General features: G+C 41.1%; 1 protein-coding gene across 1 annotated transcript; it reads right to left on the bottom strand.

Annotated features, from left to right (window-relative positions):
* btbd17a (BTB (POZ) domain containing 17a) lies at positions 1–6,722 on the bottom strand. Its single transcript, XM_078279327.1, has 3 exons — positions 6,533–6,722; positions 2,935–3,229; positions 1–1,075 (listed from the first exon to the last, which is right to left on the bottom strand). The coding sequence occupies exons 1-3, from the start codon at positions 6,720–6,722 to the stop codon at positions 1–3; spliced, it is 1,560 nt and encodes a 519-aa protein (XP_078135453.1).
* Between the last annotated feature and the right edge of the window lie 14,281 nt (positions 6,723–21,003).

Genomic DNA, 21,003 nt, shown 5'->3' with positions numbered 1-21,003 from the left:
TTAGTTCTTGCTGGTTAGAAGGGTTTGGTACAGCGGCTTCACCACAATATGGAGGAAGAGCGAGCTATCGATGAGGTATTCCGACGTCCGGCGGTACAGGTCGGCTTCGACCAAGAAATCGCCGTTTTCTTCCGTGCTCTGGTGGAAGTTGTAGACATGTTTCACCACCACTTTCCCATGCTGCTGAGCCATCACAAGCACCGTCTTCTGGAAGTTCACCCCGGCGAAATCTGCGCTGGATGTGGCCGGCGTTATGATGATCCGAGGGCTCCCTCCATCAACACGTGTCGGCTGCATGGCGCCCGTCTCCGTGTACATCGGCCTCATGCTGAGGGGTAACCAGCGTGGCGAGAACATGGCGTTCCAAGTCACCCGCTTGCTGGAGTCATGGCCACTGGGCCCCAGCTGGGTCTGGAAGCTGGTGCTGCGGTCGTCTCGCGAGGGGTTGCTGATGATCCAGGCAGACCCCCACACTGATGACAGGTAGTTCCTGGGCATGAAGAGGCTGCAGTTCACGTCAAAGTATTTGGCCATGGCCAGTGGCGACGCAGAGTGAAACTGGTAGGACATGTAGAGCAGGTCACGCACCGACTCCTGGTAGCGAGCCAGGACCGATGACTGGGTCTGCAGGCGGAAGAGCTCCCGTGGCGGCATCATGGCGTAACGCACGGCTCTCAATGCGTTCTCCGCTGTCAAACTGTCCGGCTCATTCTGAATAATCCAGGCCTCCAGCGCCGCAAAGAGCTCCATCTCACTCTGCAGGACGAGGTCCGAGCGCTGCAGCAGGGCCATGAGCAGCTGGCTGCTGATGGTCACCCACTCTCCGCTCCGCAGCACCGACGACAGGTTCCAGGCCATGAACTGAAGACAACTGTCCCTCAGAGTCACGTCGCCGGCCTGCAGGGCGTACTCGTACCAGCCCGCCACGTGTCCCGAGGAGGACTCCCGTGCCACGTTCTGGCTCATGTACTGGGTGATGCCCTGCTGGAGACCCATCACTTGGTACTTAGTGGCCAGCTTGTGTAAAGGTATCGCCTGGTCCAGACGCAGAGAAAGCTCTCCACAGTACAGATACCTGCTCAGAGAGAGGAAGGAGAGGTTGAGTGTCGGAGTATTTGAAGCACAACATTTACTTTTTGAACCTACTTGACAACATGCATACAGATTGGGACCATTGAGCCTAAAACTGCTGTCACAAAAATGTTTTAACCCCTATCAAGACTAGGGCAGGGACTCGTTCAAAAAATGTTTTCAAAACTTCCATAACAATACTTTTTTGATACCGGTTTTATAAAATCCATTTTAACAAAAATAAATTGCAACATTACACATTACAGTACTGCATACTTACTGGCTCACTGACTCTGAGGCATGAGGCATTTTTCGATACTCGATACTAAGGAGGCAATTTGGTCGGTGCCTAAAAAGTTACCCAGCCCTAATCAAGACCTACTATTCTAAAGCTGCAACAACTTATTTTGGAGACGTGGTGGCAAAATAACACACTATAGAGCTCAACAGTGGCCTCCCACCTTTTTAATGGCTCTGGTTCCGGAAGTGACTTTCCCCATTTCAATATCTTTATTGACGTTTCAGAAAATGCTTATATAAAGAGTTTTACACATGGAACCAAGCCAACCAGCTACCAGATGACTCGTGACCATAAAACATTTGATTTGGCTCAAAAGAAAACTTTAAAAGGTCCAGTGTGTAACGTGTTTAGTTGTTCATTATCAAAATCTGTGTTGCCCGTTCACAAACTTGTCCTTTTTCATGAATATTTACCACCACCATCAATTCCAAGTATTCCTATTGGCTTGACATTTGACATTTGCGTTTGCATGAACTGGGGTAGACGCTCCATATTCATGCGCCATCTTGAAATACGTTAGCCGGTAAGGGACATACAGGACATACTGCTCCACCTTTCACGTTTTCGCTGTCACATGATAAACTCATAGGTGCTGCTAATGCTGCTAATGGGTATCGTAGCTTCCTGGCCGCTGCAAGTTTGAAGAAGGAAACATGGAGGACCACATGTATTCAAAATCCAAATTTCAGGAACAGGAGTCTTCTTCTTCGCCCAGAAAAAGAAAAAGGATGTTGTAAAGAGCAAGAGACCGGCTTTTTGAAGCGTGAAGGCTACCGTAGCTGTAATACGTACTTTGAACTGCGTGGTGTGAGAGAGTTGATTGCGATATATGATCTCAACGCTAGATGGGAGAAATTCCTGCACACTGGACCTTTAAACACGGCAAAAAAAGGCAAAAGTACAAGACTGAGTACATAAACAAGCATAGACTTCAGTGGTAGCAGCTTGCTAGCTGTTTCATGGTTGCGGTAAACATTTCCATGGTAACAGCGAACTCTGCCAATTAAGGACGTCGCTGTTACGCTTAGGATTGTGGGTAGTGTTGTACTTCTCCACTGTCTCAGTGCTAAAAGAGGCAAAAAAAACTTCGTACAGCTTCAGAGTCGGGTGATAATTCTCTGTTCCTTTTCAAAACACACAGCCATTTCATTCATTGTTTATATGCAATACTCAGACTCTCAGACTGATTTCCGTTATTACTTTTAATTTGCCGTCCAGTTTACAATATGAACAAGGAGATTTCATCAGTGTGGCAGAAGGCAGGTCTACTGTAGTTCAGGTTTTGATCAATGTCATTAGCATTTAAAATAAAAAATTGATTTTGTTATCGATTGCTATTGCAGCCCAGGCTTCTCTATGTCTTACTGCTATACCGTCACAGCAGCTGCTATTGTGCAACCCAGCAGTTCACTGATCGGCCAATTTGTTTTAATGTTGGGACTCATTGATTGTTTGTCTCAGATGCAGGACTGCAGTTGCAGAGTCCATTCCTCCAGAGGGTATGGTAACTCAATCTAACTCTCACAGAGTCCCCTAATGTCGAGAGGAAAATGTGTTCTCACCTGATAAACTTGTCAAACACGGCAGCACAGTCGGAGCTCTCTTTCAGGACCAGCGTGCTGCCGTTGCGGCTCAGCAGGATCTCGTCGAACACGGAGCTCTGCAGGGAGAGCACCAGCGAGTGAGACTGGATCACCTTCACCTCGTCAGCGCTGGGCGTCTCCACCCTGAGCGACACGTCACTGCCGTTCCCCTGAGCCAGCAGGGCCTCCAGGCGCTGCACCAGGGTCAGGGAGTGGCTGATGGTGTCCCCGCTGCCGCCACTTCCATCCTGGGCCTTGTCACCTTTCAGCATGGCTGGTGGAGTGGAAAAGAAGGAGGAATATGTTGAGTTATAACTAGAGATGATCTGATACCAGCGTGTCCTATATTTGATTATGTTTTAACAGCTGTATACTGCTATCCCTGTATGGATGTGATATGATTTCTATCTTTGTTGTTCGGCCTGGCTCAGGTTAAACTTTTTGTGAAACATGAACAAACGCAAACAATGAACGCCACAGAACTTTCTTTTATTATCCAGTTTGTCAGTTAGTCATAACGGAAAAAGAACATAAAAAAATACTTCAAAGTATATTTTCTTCGGGCTAAATTATGTGGTACCGATATCGAAGGCTTTTCCAATATTGGTATCGGTACATCTCTAGTTACAACATTGGATCTTTATTTTTATTTGTTTTTAGTCTATTTTATTCACCCATTATTAGAAAACAATAATCTTAATCTTGATCTTAACCCTTGTGTTTTCCTCGGATCAAATTTGACCCATTTTCAAAAGTTTCTATATCAAAAATATGGGTTTCTTTAAACCAAATTGCCCAAAAATAACATGGATGGTTCCATACACGAAACAGTCTGTCATTATCTATCAACATACGTTCCTCAGATCTTAACTATTAGTCAAAATAATTCATCATTTCTGGGGGTTTTAAACTAAAAAATGAGGTATAAATCCATATAAATGAGGTTTATTGACCATGAATTCCAAAAAATAAGTGTAAAACTAGTGGTAGTAAGTTGGAATGACGTTGGCTAAGAAGATGTAATACAGAATTAGGTGATCATTTTTTACTAAACAGGCAAAACAGACCATAACAAGTGCATGGTCAACGGGAAGACAACACAAGCGTTAAAAGTCTTAAAAGTCATTGTTTATTAGTGACTTTTTCAAAAATAAATTCAAAAATGTTAAAGGTGCTGTAGGTAGGATTGTGAAGATCCAGGACTTAGCCAAAAAATTTGAACATTGACAACTTCTCAGTCCCTCCCCCCTTTCTGCTAAAGCCCAAAACGGTCTCCTAAGCCCCTCCCCCCACAAGGGAGAATGAATGCGTGTGCATGAGCAGTGATTGACACGCAGTTAGACACCCCCACTGGCCCTGATTGGTGCATCTGAACAGGGAGCTGTGGATTTTTGCAAATCTCACTCCAGGCTGTAGGTGGAGCCAGAGGAGCTGGATTATTTTTTTAATGACCTGCTTCATGTAGTTCTACTGGAACATAGGGTCAGTTTCAGCAAATATGATAGAAAGTTAGTTTTATAAGTCTTACCTACTGCACCTTTAATGTAGATTGGTGTGATGCCGGTAGATTGTTTTCAAAAAGAAAAATGTAAAAAAAAAGTTCAGGGCAAGTCTTGGGTCATGTGTTCATATTTCTACATAAACACACAGGTCTGATCTACGTTCACATAGATCAGAAGAGAACAAGTAGATGATAGATTAAAGAAAGACTCCAAAAATGTAAAAAAGCAAACAAAAGCAAAGATTAAAAAGGTTTCATGGCATGTCATTTATTTATTAGGTCAGACAGTAGGGCAGTATCATCCAATTCCATGCCATTGATCAGTCCAGCTGCACCCGCTGAGGGATTGTGGGTCATGTTTAATTAAAGCTTTGTCTCAGCTGAGGCAGTTTTAGCATACCACCCCTCCTCCACCTCCTCTCCGCTGCAGACTACTCTGTGTTACTGCAACTGCCAGGATCTGAGCCTTGCAGCAAAGTGTGGTTCCTCTTTCTGATTCTTAATAAATATTTGGCACTTCCTTTCCCAATGATAAAAACGGAAGACGACACAAACTCAGTTGTTGGCCGTGATGTTCCCTTTAAATCACTGTGCAGCCTGTTTACGTAGCAGGAGGTATCCAGTCATAGTAAGTCAGGCAGAGATCTCTTTGTCTGGGTGAAAGCAAAAATGATTTCACTAAGGTCTAAAGCTAAGATGAAAGAAGGTATTAAAAGGCCAGTTCACCCAAAAAATAAAGATAATAAAGTTGAAATATTTTGAAACTTAGTCGTAATATCATAAGGTTTGTCGTAGTAAATAGTTACGAAAACTCTGTCAGCTTTTACTCGTCGAAATAGGAGATGGATATGTACATAACCTGAAGTTACAGGTTCCACCAATAAGCACATTAGGGGCTGTGTGGAAATGATTTGGGTGGGGAGGAGGAATGAATGGTATGTTTGCCCTTATATTTAATATATTTGCAAATTGGTTCAGTTGGCTCTTGATATAATGGCCATAATAAAACCCAGATACAGCAGCCCAGCCTCCTAAAAATTAGGTTCCCATACAACTAAACGGCATTTGTTTTTTGACGTATCACAAATATGTGATACGTAACTGGCCTTTTAATACCTTCCTTCATTCTTGTTGTTATTTTAAAAAATGGATATTTTATATATTGCATAATATGGAAGAGTGGATGGACGGCTCAAACAAAAACAGGAGACCGCCCTTCTCGTCCCGTGTAAAAACCAAAAGACTTATTTTAACTTACGTACGTAATTTGAAGTTACGTGATGAATGTACTTATTTTGACCCAACCCACCATCTTTTCCTAAACCTAACCAAGCACTTTTGTTTCAATTCACGACATCAACCATGTGTCTAAAACTTCAACCGTTTCACACCGTGGGCCTCTCGATGGGACAAGGATGTGTTGAATCAAGTGTAATCTGGGAGAATTTTTTTTATGTTTTGACGTTTTCTTAGGAGACCGGGTTGGCGACAGAGACTGGACAATTGTCCTCTGCATATATCAAAGCCCAGCATGATATATGATGTAACAAATAAACTGTATATATTCAAGGGTAAGCTGAATTAAAATATAAATTTACAGTGGCAAAAAAACACCCTTCACTGCTCTGCTGCTCTCCCAAAAACAGCCCGAGTATCCTCGTCCTCTTGTGACCCCCACACCCCCACCCGCCTTTCCTTCCCTAATAATTTTCATACTGTCCCTTATTTTATTTCTTAAGTAGAAAGTTGTTCCAATGAATTCATAGCCGTATCTGTGGTTTGGGTGAATCAACCCTTCAAAATTCAAATGGAACACTGTAAACTAATCATTTTCATGAAGAGGAATCCGTCGGTAATTACTATTATTACTTTACTACTATTACTCATTTACAATAATGCCTCTCACACACACACACACACACACACACACACACAAAATATTTGCGTTGCCGCACATTAAAAAGAAGCATGACTAGATCAGACTACAAATTACCCAACACAACCCCATCCTGCCAAATCATGTTGGAGTTATTATGAGTGAGCGTGCAGCTGCAGCAGCACTGAACACTTACTCACCTGCAGCAGCTGCCCCCAAGTGCAGACACAGAGCCAAAAACAGCATCCCAACATGGATCCGAACAACTTGTTTCACCATCTTTCTTTTCTCTTTCCTTCCTTCTGTCCTGTCTGGATTTCTGTCGACTCTGCTGTGGAGGACGATGGGGGTCTGTGTCTGAATGTGGGACAGGGGTTCTATTCCCCACATCCGGCCCACACACACACACACACACACACACACACACACACACACACACACACACACACACACGATCGATTGGTGGGTGGAAACAGGTCTGGGTTGTTTCCATGACTACCACTTTGATTCTGACTTTCCTATCCTTGGGTATTAACAATTGCTGCATAGCATTGATTTGATGGGGGGACCGCTGTGGACCGGGGGAGGGGTGAGATGAGAAACAGCTGGGATGTTCAAAGGTTTGAGTAAAAAGTCAGTTTTTTGATCTGTAGATTGAGAACTAATCCGTCTTCATCACGCTTCAGAAAAACGCTCCCATAGGTTGTTTGTTCAAGCCACAATTACGACTCATCTTTAGGTTTCTAGTGGCCGCGCCCTCTAGTAGACGTAGTTAACCCTTGTGTTGCCTTCCCGTCGACCAGGAAACTCTGTTTTTCTGGGTCAAAATTTAAAATCCCAACTTTTTTTCAACGTTTTGGTTGTCTTTTCGACACTTTTGTCACTTTTCCTGATGTTTTTGTGACTTCTTTCGTTTTTTTTATAAATTTTTTTGTCGTTTGTCACTTTTCACTTTTTTTACAACTCGATGTTTTTGAAGCTTTTCCTGCAGTATTGTTACTTTTTTCCAATTTTTTTGTCACTATTTCCAAAGTTCTTGTCGATTTGTTCTGCGCTTTTTGACATTTTTGTTGTTTTTTCCCCCCACGCTTTTGATTTTTTTTTCAAATGCTATAAAATTGAAAAAAAAAAATTCAATGAAAGTAGTGAACTGATCATTTATTTTACTTGTGAAGAGCGTTGTAGGGAACCATCCACGTTATTTTTTGTTTTGACAATTTGGTTGAAAGAAACCCAAATTTCTGATTTAGAAACTTTTTGAAAATGGGTCAAATGGACAGGATGGAGGACAACAGGAGGGTCAGTTATGACGTGAGCAAAGCAAAAAGTAAGCTGACAAAGTTTCTTTATTTCTTTATTCACACGTCACCTTCCTATCATTAAAACACAATTTCAGCAGGTACGATGATCATATGTAGGCCGTGTGAAATGGGGGAACCCCAAATAAGCTACTGAAAGCTTTTCGGAGGGAGCCTGATAACAATAAACATACAAACCTACAACAGAGAATATACAGACACTAAAAACTGAATTCACAATAGACACAACACAGACAAATACCACAAAATACAGACAATCCCAGTACAAATGTAACACTTAACCCTCCTGTTGGACTCCTGCCCAATTTGACCCGTTTTCAAAGATTCTACATCAGTAATTTGGGTTTCTTTCAACCATATTTCTCCAAATAACTGACTGAAGTTGGCTAGAAGCCTAGATGTAACAGAATTGGGTAATAATTCATACTTTATGCTTTACAAACAGGCAAACCAGAGGAGGACAGTGGGTGAGTACGTAGGAAAATGCGTCGAAAGAGAAACACCTCAAAAACCGTTAAAAATAAAGTCACAAGCAACAAAAAAAGCGTCAATAAAGTGTCGAAATTGTCATATTTTGACAATTTCGACACTTTATTGACGCTTTTTTTGTGATGGATGATGGAAAGACAATACGAGGGTTAAAGAATATTCAACAATCATACAGTATGTTATAAGCAACTTTTCCTTCTGACTTTTCTTGAAGATGGAGACAAACGGAGTCACGTCACGTTCAGCGCCACATTCCACATTCAGTGGAGGTGAAAAAAACGTCTGATTTGAACCCAAACAACAATCTTTTTCAACACTAAACAAGTCCACCCTAAGAAATATCTGTGTATTAACAGTTGTACTGTTTAGTGTGTATTTTAACAGAAATTGTCCATAGAACCTGATTCACAGTTGTATTTTTGTTTATTTACATTTTGAATTGCATCTTGGGACTTTAATATGTGCTCCGACAACTGACGTATACTGAACAAAATTATAAACGCAACACTTGGGTTAGGGTTAGGGTTCATCCGTGAAGAGAACATCTCTCCAAAGTGCCAGACGCCATCGAATGTGAGCATTTGCCCACTCAAGTAACCTTAACACCAGATACTGACTGGTTTTCGGATCACCCCCCCCCCCCCAATACAGTAAAACTGCACATTTTAGAGTGGCCTTTTATTATGCCCAGCCTAAGGAACACCTGTGCAATAATCCTGCTGTTAAATCAGCATCTTGATATGCCACACCTGTGAGGTGGATGGATTATCTCGGCAAAGGAGAAGTGCTCACTAACACAGATTTAGACAGATATGTGAACAATATTTGAGAGAAATAAGTCTTTTGTGTACATAGAAAAAGTCTTCGATCTTTGAGTTCAGCTCATGAAAAATGGGGGCAAAAACAAAAGTGTTGCGTTTATAATTTTGTTCAGTGTAGTTATGAACGTAGCTATTCACAACTCCATCATCGTTAATTATTGACCAGATTAGCAAGAGTCAAAAGTGCCAAAAAAGTGTCAGTGTCAAAAAAAAGTGTCAAAAGCAGCCAAAAAAAATCATCGGAAGAAGCATAAAAAAAAGCTTTGATAATTAAAGAACAGATTTAACCCTCTGAGGTCATTTTTAGATATCGTCTTGAATTCTCCTTTTTAGGGTATTTGCACAAAACTGATCCCAATGTGTTCCATATCAAAATGTTCAGAACTAACTCAGCTTCCTGAATAGTGACGCCCAACATTGTTCCAGAGCAATGTGTAAAGAGATAATTTAGCCCTAAAGCAGAAATATTTCTCAAATTCTTTGTGAAAACATACCTACACTCTTGTTTTGGTGCTTGAAATGAGCTCACAAAAGTCTTGGGTTCACAAAAGTAGCATAATATATGAATAACATAGTAAATAAATGTCTAAAATGAAATTTTGCAATATCGCTTTTTGAGTAGAAGTGTTAATTTCAGAGCTTTACTAGCTGAGCAGCTTTGTGTGAGAGAATTTTAAATAAGAGAAAATGTTCTGTATTTTTACTGTAGCTACTAATTACAAGACAAAGTTCAGGTAATGAGCTGCCAGAACTTTTTTTTCTGTTATTTTACGGATGTATTTCTGTAGTTCTGAGTGTAGTTTTGGTGCCTAAACCTAACCAAACTGCCACTGTTTCACAACGTTAACGACATGTTTGAAAACCGCGGCCGTTACAGTCTCTGGTTTAAATGTGAGGATGGAAAACACTCCTGTGGGTCGTATTAGAGGGTATAAAGGACCTATATCGGTGTTTGGTTTGAAGGACTTGTTGCTCATTAAAGTACTGAAACTAGATAATGAATTTAGGCCGTCATTACAGACTCAACATGCAGTTATGTGTGCCAGTGGGTTCACCCTGTTCAGACCATGTGCGTGATACGCAACACAGGCAATATAATCCCAGCTTCAGGCTACAGCACGCTTCATTGATCAATATCCCTCTCCTAATGAAAAATAAATCCTCATCACTTTTTTGAAAATATGTATAATTACAAACCAAAAACTCCTAAACTCAAGCTACGTTCAAGAAAAAAAAAAAGTCAGCGAGATTGACCGTACAGCTGATACCTGTGCGGGTTATTAGTTTAAGATGCGATGTCAGGGGTGTTGACCTCAGCCTGTTCGCATGGATAATATGTGTGTCAGAGTCGATGGTACCAGCCTGACTCTGGATAGAAAGGACCTCTGTGTCTGGATGTCAGCCAAACGCTCAGTCATACAGCGGCCTTCAGTGTGCATGTTACGGCCTCCATTTAAAGAATCAAACCAAGGTCCAAAGAGGGTTGGGGGATGCAACATATAAAAAGGATGCCAGACACAAGGTTAATTAACCAACAAACTTTATTAAAGTGCTCATATTATGCTTTTGGCGTTTTCCCTTTCCTTTATTGTGTTATATATATATTTTTTGTGCACGTTATAGGTTTACAAAGTGAAAAAGCCCAAAGTCCACCCCAAAGGGACTTACCATCTCCAACAGAAAACACTGTTCACAAACTGCTCCAAACAGCTCTATTGTAGTCCAGCCTTTACTTCAGAGACAAACGTGGTCACTTTGGTACACGTTATAATGCTCGCCTAGCTGCTTTTCGGCTGGATGTTCGTCACCTTCCTCTTTCTTTGCACGACTGAAACAACTTTTGAACGTACACATGTTCCACCAAAACAAGTTCCTTCCTGAGGATATTTTGCAGCGGAACCGTGGCTCCGTCCGGCGCTTAGCGCCGCCCAAGACGATTGTGATTGGTTTAAAGAAATACTAATAAACCAGAGCATGTTTTTATCCCATCCCAGAATGCTGTGTGGATTAGCCAGACCCTCCTCCACAGTGCTGTGGAGGAAGGTCTGGCAATGTGAGACTACTTCCAGCCCAAACTAACACAATAAGCTAAAATAAAATAAAAACTCCAGCACCTAAGCATGCAAGGAGGTTGGGGAAAATAAACCTGCTTGAGGAGAAAAAGTGAGGGAAGAAACTCCTCCCCAGTGTGCTGCTGTGTGCACTCTCTGCCTTCTTATCCCCCCCCCCCTCTACCTAAGCACTGATTACACTCAGGTGTGCAGCAGTGAGAGGGAGGAGGGTGGAACGACAGAGAGAGAGAGAGAACAGGATGCACACAGCAAAGGCACTGTAACAGTGGTCTTTATGTTACGGCTGCACAATATATTGTTTTTTTATAGTCATCGCGATATCATCTGGCACAGCAAACACGTCGCAAATGGCTGTGACGTATCGCCAAAGACACATTTTTTTTGTGTAAGTTGAAAGAAAATATCAGTAGACAACTGCTCTTTTAAATGTAGCTGTCCTTTTGCGAGTGGTAATTAGTCATGCAGATATTTTTGGTTTTGTGTGTCCAGGTTTTCAGATACCTGTCTCGGAGCTGTCTGAGATAATACTAGTTGTATTTACACATCATGGCCACTAAAGGGCAGCCTGGCTGCACCTCAGCAGCAGACAGGATCCAAGCCATTATTCACATTGAGCTCACTACGGATCCAAACATATCTAATACCTGCTGCACTCTTAGTTTCTTTTCTCTTTAAAAACGCATGTTTATTGCCTTTTTTTTATCTTTTAAGGGCAAAGTAACTCACTCTTGTCTCATGATTGTAACTTTGGATTTTAATTTTAGTTAACGTAAATTTTGTTTGCTCTTTTTGTGTTTGGGTCTTACAGGTGCATCAGAACAAGGACTAACAGATTCAAGAAGCCATAACCACTTTGAACTCACACATGCACTGCCTTCACTTTACAGTCTTACCCCTAACCCCTGGACTTTCTTATACCCGCCTACTGTGCAATATTTAATATTTCTGATAACACTGCTAATTCTGTGCAATTTCATTACTGTGTAATCTCTTTATTTCACACTGTATACAAACCATATTTATCTATTTTTATATGTACTGTATATAGCGTCTCAGAACTGTGCACCTTACCCCCCTTTTTCTTTTGCACTACTTATTTCATTCCATGTTACATTTCTCTTATGTACATGTTGACACTGGAAAAGGAGTTGCTTCAATCTCATTGTACATGTACAACATGTACATGTACAACATGTACATGTACATGTCATGTGTATGACAATAAAAGGCATATTGTATTTAAAAAAAAAAAAAAAAGTGAAGCACTCTGACTTTGTAAAAAGGTGCGATATCAAATCACCTTCTCACTAACCCTTGTTGTCTTCCCGTCGACCATGACAAGACCATGTCGTCCCAATCTTAACATTTGTTGCTTTTTTTTTTTTCCAAGGTTTTTATAGCTTTTTCCTGACGCTTTTCCCACATTTGACGTTTTCTTCTGACGTTTGTTTTTATCGTCATTTGTTGCATTTTTCAAAGTTTGACATTTTTCCCAACGTTTTGTCACTTTTTTAAAAGGCTCAAATCTGAGCCGAGGACGCGCCCATACATACATTTACTCCTTGACTCCCTTTTATATCTTCAGCTGTCCTGGGGAAATAAAGGCCTAAAAATACCCCTAAAAATAATCTTAAGTGAATCATGAAATGGTAATGACACAATACTACAAACTACAGCATGGTAACAAATGAAAAACGCAAAATATGAAAGGAAATCAGAAAAAAAAAGTGATTATGTAAGACAAAAGTCATGTTTGGTTGGATTCAAATGAGTTGTTCTACTTATATACATGAGCTCATATAGGAGCCTGTGTTGGTGGGACTTTGAATTTGCAATTGGAAGCAGAGTAATACTACTAAAATAGTCATAAGTGTTGACAGTAGAGAACAGAGGAGAAAACAGGGCCTAAGAGGAAAAACTAAATAAATACACTTGGAACGTTAGATCAGAGTAGTCGGCTAAGGGACTTCAGAGCAGCAACAAGACATTCAGGGATGAGGCACAAATATGCTTATTTATTGTAAATCAAATTCGCCAGTTGAAGTGAGTGAAGAAAAAAAAATAAAAATAAAAAATAAAATAAAACAAAACACACAGCAGTTAAAGAGCAAAGACTCCGGCATTGGCTATCAGCCAGTAAAAGCTTAACCATGACAGATTTCCAAAGAAAAGTTTGCCAAGTTGTGGCATATTTTGTAATTTTTATGTAGTCATTCATTTAAAAACAATAATCAAGACAGGTTATCCCACAGGGACATTCTTCAGCTTTGTTTTTTTTTCCATGAACAATCATTTTGCTTCAACAAGAAAGTTAGTAAAGAGATTTTATTTCTTGTCCTCATAAAAAGGTATACTTTATCAGTCATTTCACACAATATACAGTTTGCGGGGGTGGGGGGGGTCAGTGCCATGCTCAAAGGCACCTCGGAAGTGCCCATGAGGCAAACTGGCATCTTCTCCAGCTGCCAGTCCACGCACACCGTATGGGGGACTTTAACCAGCGACCCTTTGGTTCCCACCTAAGGCCTCCTGCACTCTGCCTGGACCGACGCCTATTTTTCACGCAAGCGTGTTGAAAGCGTTTCCAGGCAAAATAGAATAGGAAGATATGTTTAATGTCATTTTGACACGACTACATTTAATAAATGACTGACGTTTGAAAGTCAAGGTTTTGACATAAATGCAGATATAAATGTAATTCATAAAATAATCATAATTATTGATTTTCAAATATTGCACCTGTCAATACAGAACGAAATATTCTGTAGCCTATTTCAATACTGCCGTCTTTGCTGTAATCCAATCAGTATATATTTATGTTTAACATGAAGTATACCAATGGTTGAGTGCAGTAAATGGGAAACATCCATGTGTACAGACAAGGCTAGCAACAGCAGCGCCGTCAGACGCGTTTCTGGTGTGCAAAGACATAGAAAACGCCACGCAGCCGCCACGCAGCCAGCGTGCAGGAGCCCTAAGTCATGACTGAAAGGCTGCCCCAGGTTACAGTCATAAGAGTTAGGAGGAACTTTTTTTTTTTTTTGTAATCTAAAATGTGAATGACGAAATCGAGCACAGTCTCCCCTGTGGACAATCCCACATCCTTTATCTACATACCATGAGCTTAAACCTCAGTGTGTGCTGATTGTGTTTCTAACTGATGAGACTGAATGCCAAAGGAGGATTTTCTCTTTCACACAGCCACAGAAGAGCAGAGGTAATTATGTAGCCATTTGTGCTTGTTCGTTTTACAAAAAGTCAAATGCAGATCCTTAGTGAGTGAGAAATTCAGCAGAGAGTCATCGCTTTGGTATGATTTGAACTAATGATGCAGAAATGTGATATCAGTCAAAGATAACCAGAAGTTTGAAAAAAAAAATTAAAAAAAATCACAAGAGCAAGTTGCAACTAATCCAACAGTCCTGTGTCACGGTTTGTCAGGAAAGGCTTGGACCCAAATGCAGTTTAGATGATTTATAGGGCTGTCAAAATAACGCGTTAATTTCGATTAACGCGTTATTGTAGAGGATTCAACACCGGGATGTAACAATCTGCAGCTGCCGACGGAGAAACAACACAGACGGTGCGTTCACTGAAACTGGTAAACTACAGACTCGTGGTGCATTTGAAGTTATTGTAAATGTCCTTTTCCTATCTGGTGGTTGTTTTTGTCGTTCAACAGCAATTTACTAGTGAAATAAGTTATTGTTATTATTGCAAGTCATTTAATTTTGACCATATGGCCTAGCAATAAACAATCCATTCTTTAATGTCACCGACTGTTTTTGTACCTTTTTTTTTACTTTCTTAAAAAGTATCAGTTCAGGCACCATTAATTATGTATGCAATTAATTTCAATTAATTAATCACAGTGTCATTAATTAGATTACATTTTTTAATTGACAACCCTAATGATTTATTAAACAAAAATGAAGTACATACCAAAAAATTCAGAAAATAACAGACAAAAACTAATTCCAGAACAGAATCTCAAAACTGGAACTCCGAGACTGAAGGGCAGACTCCAGACACAAAAACTCACAGAACACAGCAACAGAATAAAATGATCCACCAGACAAAGACCACACGGAGACTAAATAAACCAGGTAAGAGGACTAATAAGGGACAGGTGACACTAGGCTGGGCAAACAGGTGAAACACATTAGGGCAATCACAAGGGAGGGAAAACTAAAGACAGGAAGTAAACAAGACAAGACAAGGGAGACAAGACGGACTTCAAAATAAAACAGGAAACAGAACAAAACAGAAAATCACAATCATGACATCCTGCCAGGTGCTTTTTCACATCAAATTTGACCCGTTTTTAAAGTTTCTGTAGCAGAAATTTGGATTCCTTTCAACCAAATGGATGGTTCCATGAAGCCAAAAATAATATAGTATAGAAAAATATTAGTCAAAATAATTCATACTTTCTGCTTTTTTAACTCAAAAGTTAGATATAATTCCATATATAAGGTTTAGTGACCAGAAATTCCAAAAATAGTGGTAATAACTTGTCGTTAGCGTACACTGGTGGTAATGGGGGGGGGTGCCGAAAATGTCGAACAATGCTACAAAAACGTTGAAAAAAACGTTGAAAAAAGACAAAAACGCAAAATAAGTGCCAAAAACGTCAAAGATGTCAAAAAAAGTGTCCATTTTCCCAGAAGGACAACACAAGGGTTAAAGTTAAGTGTGTTTTTATAGGAATTAGAGGTGATGCATTCAGTGCACGAAAAAGCTTGATGTCTGGCTAAAGAATACAGAAAGCACAAGTAACAGAGAGAAAATCTGTATTTACACTCAAAAGCAAGAATCAAAAGTAAAGATTGAAAGTGTTTTCAGCAGGATTATCCCGCCAGAGAGAGCATGGAATCATGGTAAGTGTGTGTTTGAGCGGAGATAAAATGACAGGGTTTGTCTGGAGAGCTGCTCATGTTGCAGCCACTGAGACTCTTATTGCTTGGAAGCTGCACAGAGGGACAGTTTGGAGAGCTGAGGTTATGGCAGGCGTCCAGACTGAGGTGACCTGTCTCCGCATCACTTTATCTCACTGCAGCAGATCCGTTTGCTCGTCCTTTCTCTTTCTTGTTTTCTTTCGGCGGCCGAGGAAGATTTGTTTTTCAGCAGCAGCAGCAGCAGTTTTTCAGTTGTTTATGAGGGCCGAGCTGACTGTAGGCAGAGACAAATCGACTATAAATCTGAGTTGCCAATAGACTCTGCAGGCGTGAAATGAACTCTATGAGTTATACATTGTCTTATGAGATAATCGTTATATATTTGAATGCAACCTCCTGGTGTAAAACCTAATTATGTAATCATTTACTCAAGTATAGTACATATTTGAGGTAATGTTATTGTCACGCCCCCGCCTACCGTGACTTCCGCACGGTGACAGTCTGGTGTGTGTGTGTGTGTGAATGTGTTTTGGTTTATTTCTTAGTTTAGTCTTAGTTTCTTGTCTTTGTACTTACCTGTCTGCTCCGTTCCCTGACGTTACTAACTGGGGCCCTGTTTACACGTACATGGTTATTTTGAAAAATTGAGACATTTCCTTTCATTTGTGCCCTTTGTTTACACGCAAACGGAGAATTTGCCTCTGAAAACGAGTCTTTCTAAAAACTCCGGCCAGAGTGGAGATTATTGAAATCTTCGTTTGCATGTAAACTGAGACAAACGGAGGTTTAGGCAGCGGAGGAAGTGAGAAAGAGAAGAGAGAGGAAGTGATTCGTTGCTGTTGTTGCTATTTTCGGGATTCTGATTGGCTAACGTGGGCTTGAGTTTCTTGTTATACTGCCACCTACAGGTTGGGCATGCTCTTGACGGCATTGACTGCCACCATACCGTATGTACACGGGAACGTGTAAACAAACACTTCTCTGAAAACTGACAGCTGTGCACGATGTTATTTTTGAAAACGTAGAGGTTGAAATGTCCGTTTATGAAAATAGCCGCCACGTGTAAACGTAGCATGGAAGATCTCTGTTCTCTGAAATAACCCACCTTTGGAATCCTCTGCTGCCAATAGCCACGCCACGCACTGGAACATCAAGTCTGCAGCCACACTGAGCAACACAGCTCAGTACCCCCTCTTCGGACCCAGCACCCCCCTGCCAGCCCAGTTCTGTCCCCTGAACCTGAAAGTTATTTCCGTATTTGGCGACTTTCAAGAAGTTTCTCAGGAACAGGAGTTTTTCTTGTATGTAACCTTTCAGAATGTTTCATTATATATCCATACCATTTATAATTGAAATTATAAATCTGGCTGATGTTATTCTGAAGGAGTTACAAAAACTGACTGGTAAGCATAGACTGTAAAAGCAGTGGGCGTAGCATCCGTGACGTGGCCCATTCTTTGTAGACTGCTGTTTTGAAGCCTCGAAGTTCGCCGATACGGGCGTCGCCATCTTGGTTTTTTTGTAACCAGATGTGATGATTTTTGAGGAGAGGGTGGAGCTGGGGGGGGGATGAGATGGCCAAGCCGGTGTTGTTTATGGTTGCTATGGCGCTGCACTAAGCTAACGCTAAAGAGGGAAAGTTGCAGATTTTCAACCCTTCTGAAGCGAGTCATCCAGCGGAGTTTTACCAGCGGGTGAACACGGACCTGCCGTCCTTCATCAGCATGTACAGCAGTATAGAAAAACTGCAAACTTTCCCTCAAGTTACCAGCTAACGCTAGTGGTAGCTAGCTAGCTTGGTTGGCAGAAGCTGAACAAGACATTTTTAGGTGACCAAAATGTTCCAATTAACTTTAATGAAGTGAAAAGGTCAAAGTGATTGACAGGTTGGCGTGTAGCCACGCCCCTAAGGCATCCCCTTTTTATCGTCTATTTCTAAAATAAATGGGACCATAATTTACAAAATGAACATCATGTTGTATTGAAGACGACTTGAAACTAGCAATTGAGGCAATAAACTCATTATGAAAATGTTTACTGAGGTAATAAATCAAGTGAGAAGTAGGCTCATTTTATCATAGACTTCTATAGAAACAGTCTTCTTTTTGCAACCAGTGGAGTCGCCCCCTGCTGAAAATGAGATAGAATACAGGTTTAAAGGTCCAACGTGCGGGAATTTCTCCCATCTAGCGTTGAGGATCATATATCGCAATCAACTCTCTCACGCCACGCAGTTCAAAGTACGCATTACAGCTACGGTAGCCTTCACGCTTTTTCTGATGACGCCGGTCTCTTGCTCTTTTCAATATTCTTTGTCTTTTTCTGGGTGAAGAAGAAGACTCCTGTTCCTGAAATTTGGATTTTGAATACATATGGTCCTCCATGTTTCCTTCTTCAAACTTGCCGGGGCCAGGAAGCTACGATACCCGTTAGCAGCATTAGCAGCAGCTGTGAGTTTATCATGTGACAGCGAAAACGCGAAAGCAGTATGTCCTGTATGTCCCTTACTGGCTAACGTATTTCAAGATGGAGCATGAATATGGAGCGTCTACCCCAGTTCATGCAAACGCAAATGTAAAATTTCAAGCCAATAGGAATACTTGGAATTGACGGTGTTGGTAAATATTCATGAAAAAGGACAAGTTTGTGAACGGGCAACACAGATTTTGATAATGAACAACTAAACACGTTACACACTGGACCTTTAAGGAGCTTCAGCACTGGCTTCACTTTTCAGGCCTGAAAGCTTCATCCATTATTTTACAGTCGATGGTTGCAAGTGTAGGCACTATATTGTATCTGTATACTGCATCAGTGACACACTGTGTTTTCTAAGGTGACAGATTTGATTTCTGTTGACCATGGTGATGAATATGAACAGCTGAATCAGAATCATGAAGCAGAATCCATTAAGCCTAACCGATCATATCCAGCTTGATCCTTCTTTGCTCCCCCTGCATCATCTGTCTCTGATCTAACAGATCTGCTCGATAGCGAGTCATGATTTTACATGATGGTTGGCTGCCGAGGTTCGTTATTTGTCTGACCCCTGCTGCACTGTAAAAGTCAGAGGTGTATGCTCACTGTATGTCAAAAAAACATAAAATGATATGCAGCTGCAGGGCGCGTGGAGCCAAATTGGATCGCAGCGAGCTCACGTAGGCCTCAAGTTTGGTTTGTTAAAGGGCTGAACTGATGAATTAATTCTTCAAATCTGCTCCTTTAATGGACTGTTTGATTTGGAGCTTTGCTATCGTCAACAATTTGCAGTCGTGCGACATGCTCTCTCGAAGGGTTTAGCTAAATTAAGGACACATTTGTCTTGTACAAAACAACAACTCGGCTCCCACATCTACTGATCTCAGTGATTCTCTCGCTTGTAATTGTGTTATTTTATTAACTGCTGTCAAGAATACTTGAAATTAGGAAGCTGCTGCTGGGTGTTATTATTCTTTCAACACACAGGGTGAAAAAGAGGAGCTGCAGCAATGTGCAGTACAACACACATATGGTGTTTTTTGAAAATTAAACCTATTCTGATATAACCTCTAAATACAATTATGAACCTGAATATGAGCATACTATGAGCACTTTAAAAAAAGGTAGGCAGTTCGATCTCCAGCTTCTCCTGTCCACATGTCAAAGTGTCCTTGAGCAAGACACTGAACCCCAATGACAAAAAAAGTATGGCACTAAGGTGGGAATGTGCTCTATAAATGCAGTCCATTTACCATTCCCTATTTACAGTATGGCTACTTCTAGCCTTGCTAGCGGCGTGGGGATGGCAATGTTGATCAGTAAGTCAGTTCACCACTTTTGTCCAGACTGAAATACCGCCATTACATTTGGTACAGACATCCACGGTCCCCACCTGGTCAAAGATTTCACTTATCCAGTGAAATATCTCAACATCTAATGGATGGATCAGCACCAAATTTGATTCAGACATTCATGGTTTCCCAGACGATTAATCCTAATGACTTCAGTGATCCCCTCACTTTTCCATTGACGCTACCATAAGGTTGACATTTGTGGTTTTGAGTGAAATGCCTTAACAACTATTGTATAGATTACAAGTAACTTTGCCGATCCTTTCAATTCATACTGCATACTGACAGCTTTGGTATTTATTTAGTCTCTTTTCCAGTGTGAATATGAAAATTGGAACAAAGCCTGTCAGACTTCATGAAGTTTTCCATCTACTTCTTTTAATCTTTTCCCTCCCTCATTCACCTTTTTCCATCCAAAGATAAATCCCTCCCCTCTCTCTCCCCCCGTTCCCCACCCTCCCCACGTTGTCTCTCCTCTCTGCCTCATTTCTCCCCTCTCCTTCTGCTCACTCGTTGCAGTGATGAACAGGCTGCTTGGACTCCACTTCTCCTCCTCCTTTCTTTCTCTGCCCTCCTCTACATCTCCTCAGCGGGTGTCCAGCACCGATGTCGGGGACTCTGTAGGAGCATCTAGGGGAACGACAGAGCAGAGGAGCGGCTGTAATCCAGGTGGAGAATCGCTGTGAAAACTGGATGTGAAGGTAAGACTGCAGACAATGAGACGGACCATACAAGGACAAGCAAGACCAGAGAAAACTCTCGCCATTCACTGTTTATGTACGAGTGTCTGAATTGCTCGGTTGTAAAAGGATGAAATGTTTCTGTTCCTTGTGCAATCAGAGCTGCTACACATCATTGACTTCAGCTGTTGCTGCAAGCTCTTATTATGAAAGTTATTTAAGGAAGCAATGAGTCTGGACTGCTTCACTTTCAATTGTTTCATAATTGGCATTGTCTTGAATTCATCTTTTATATTAACAAAGTTTACTTGAAGTGGTTTATTGTTATTGCACCCCACTAAATCTCCTAAGAAACAGACATTTGTCATATTATCTTGTAGTTTCTGCTAAATGCACTTCTGGATTCTGTCTTCCTAACAACTGCTGAGCACAGTCAGGATTTTGACCCCATGAATGAACTTTAAACAGCATCACGGTCTGAATGATGAGGAAATTTCTTCTCAAGTGTTGCCTGTCTCCATCATCTTTCCATCCGTGCAAAAGGAGCCGCGTTAAGATAAAT

Source organism: Sander vitreus, chromosome 21 (assembly GCF_031162955.1).
Source record: "Sander vitreus isolate 19-12246 chromosome 21, sanVit1, whole genome shotgun sequence".
Taxonomy (NCBI): domain Eukaryota; kingdom Metazoa; phylum Chordata; class Actinopteri; order Perciformes; family Percidae; genus Sander; species Sander vitreus.
Note: the sequence above shows the minus strand (reverse complement) of the source record. Positions and strands in the feature narration are given on the sequence as shown.

Coding starts and splice junctions, on each gene's coding strand:
- btbd17a (XM_078279327.1), bottom strand. CDS start 6,722: ATGTGGGGAATAGAACCCCTGTCCCACATTCAGACACAGACCCCCATC. Junction 3,230..6,532: donor CTTGGGGGCAGCTGCTGCAG/GTGAGTAAGTGT, acceptor CCACTCCACCAG/CCATGCTGAAAGGTGACAAG. Junction 1,076..2,934: donor GTGTTTGACAAGTTTATCAG/GTGAGAACACAT, acceptor CTCTCTGAGCAG/GTATCTGTACTGTGGAGAGC.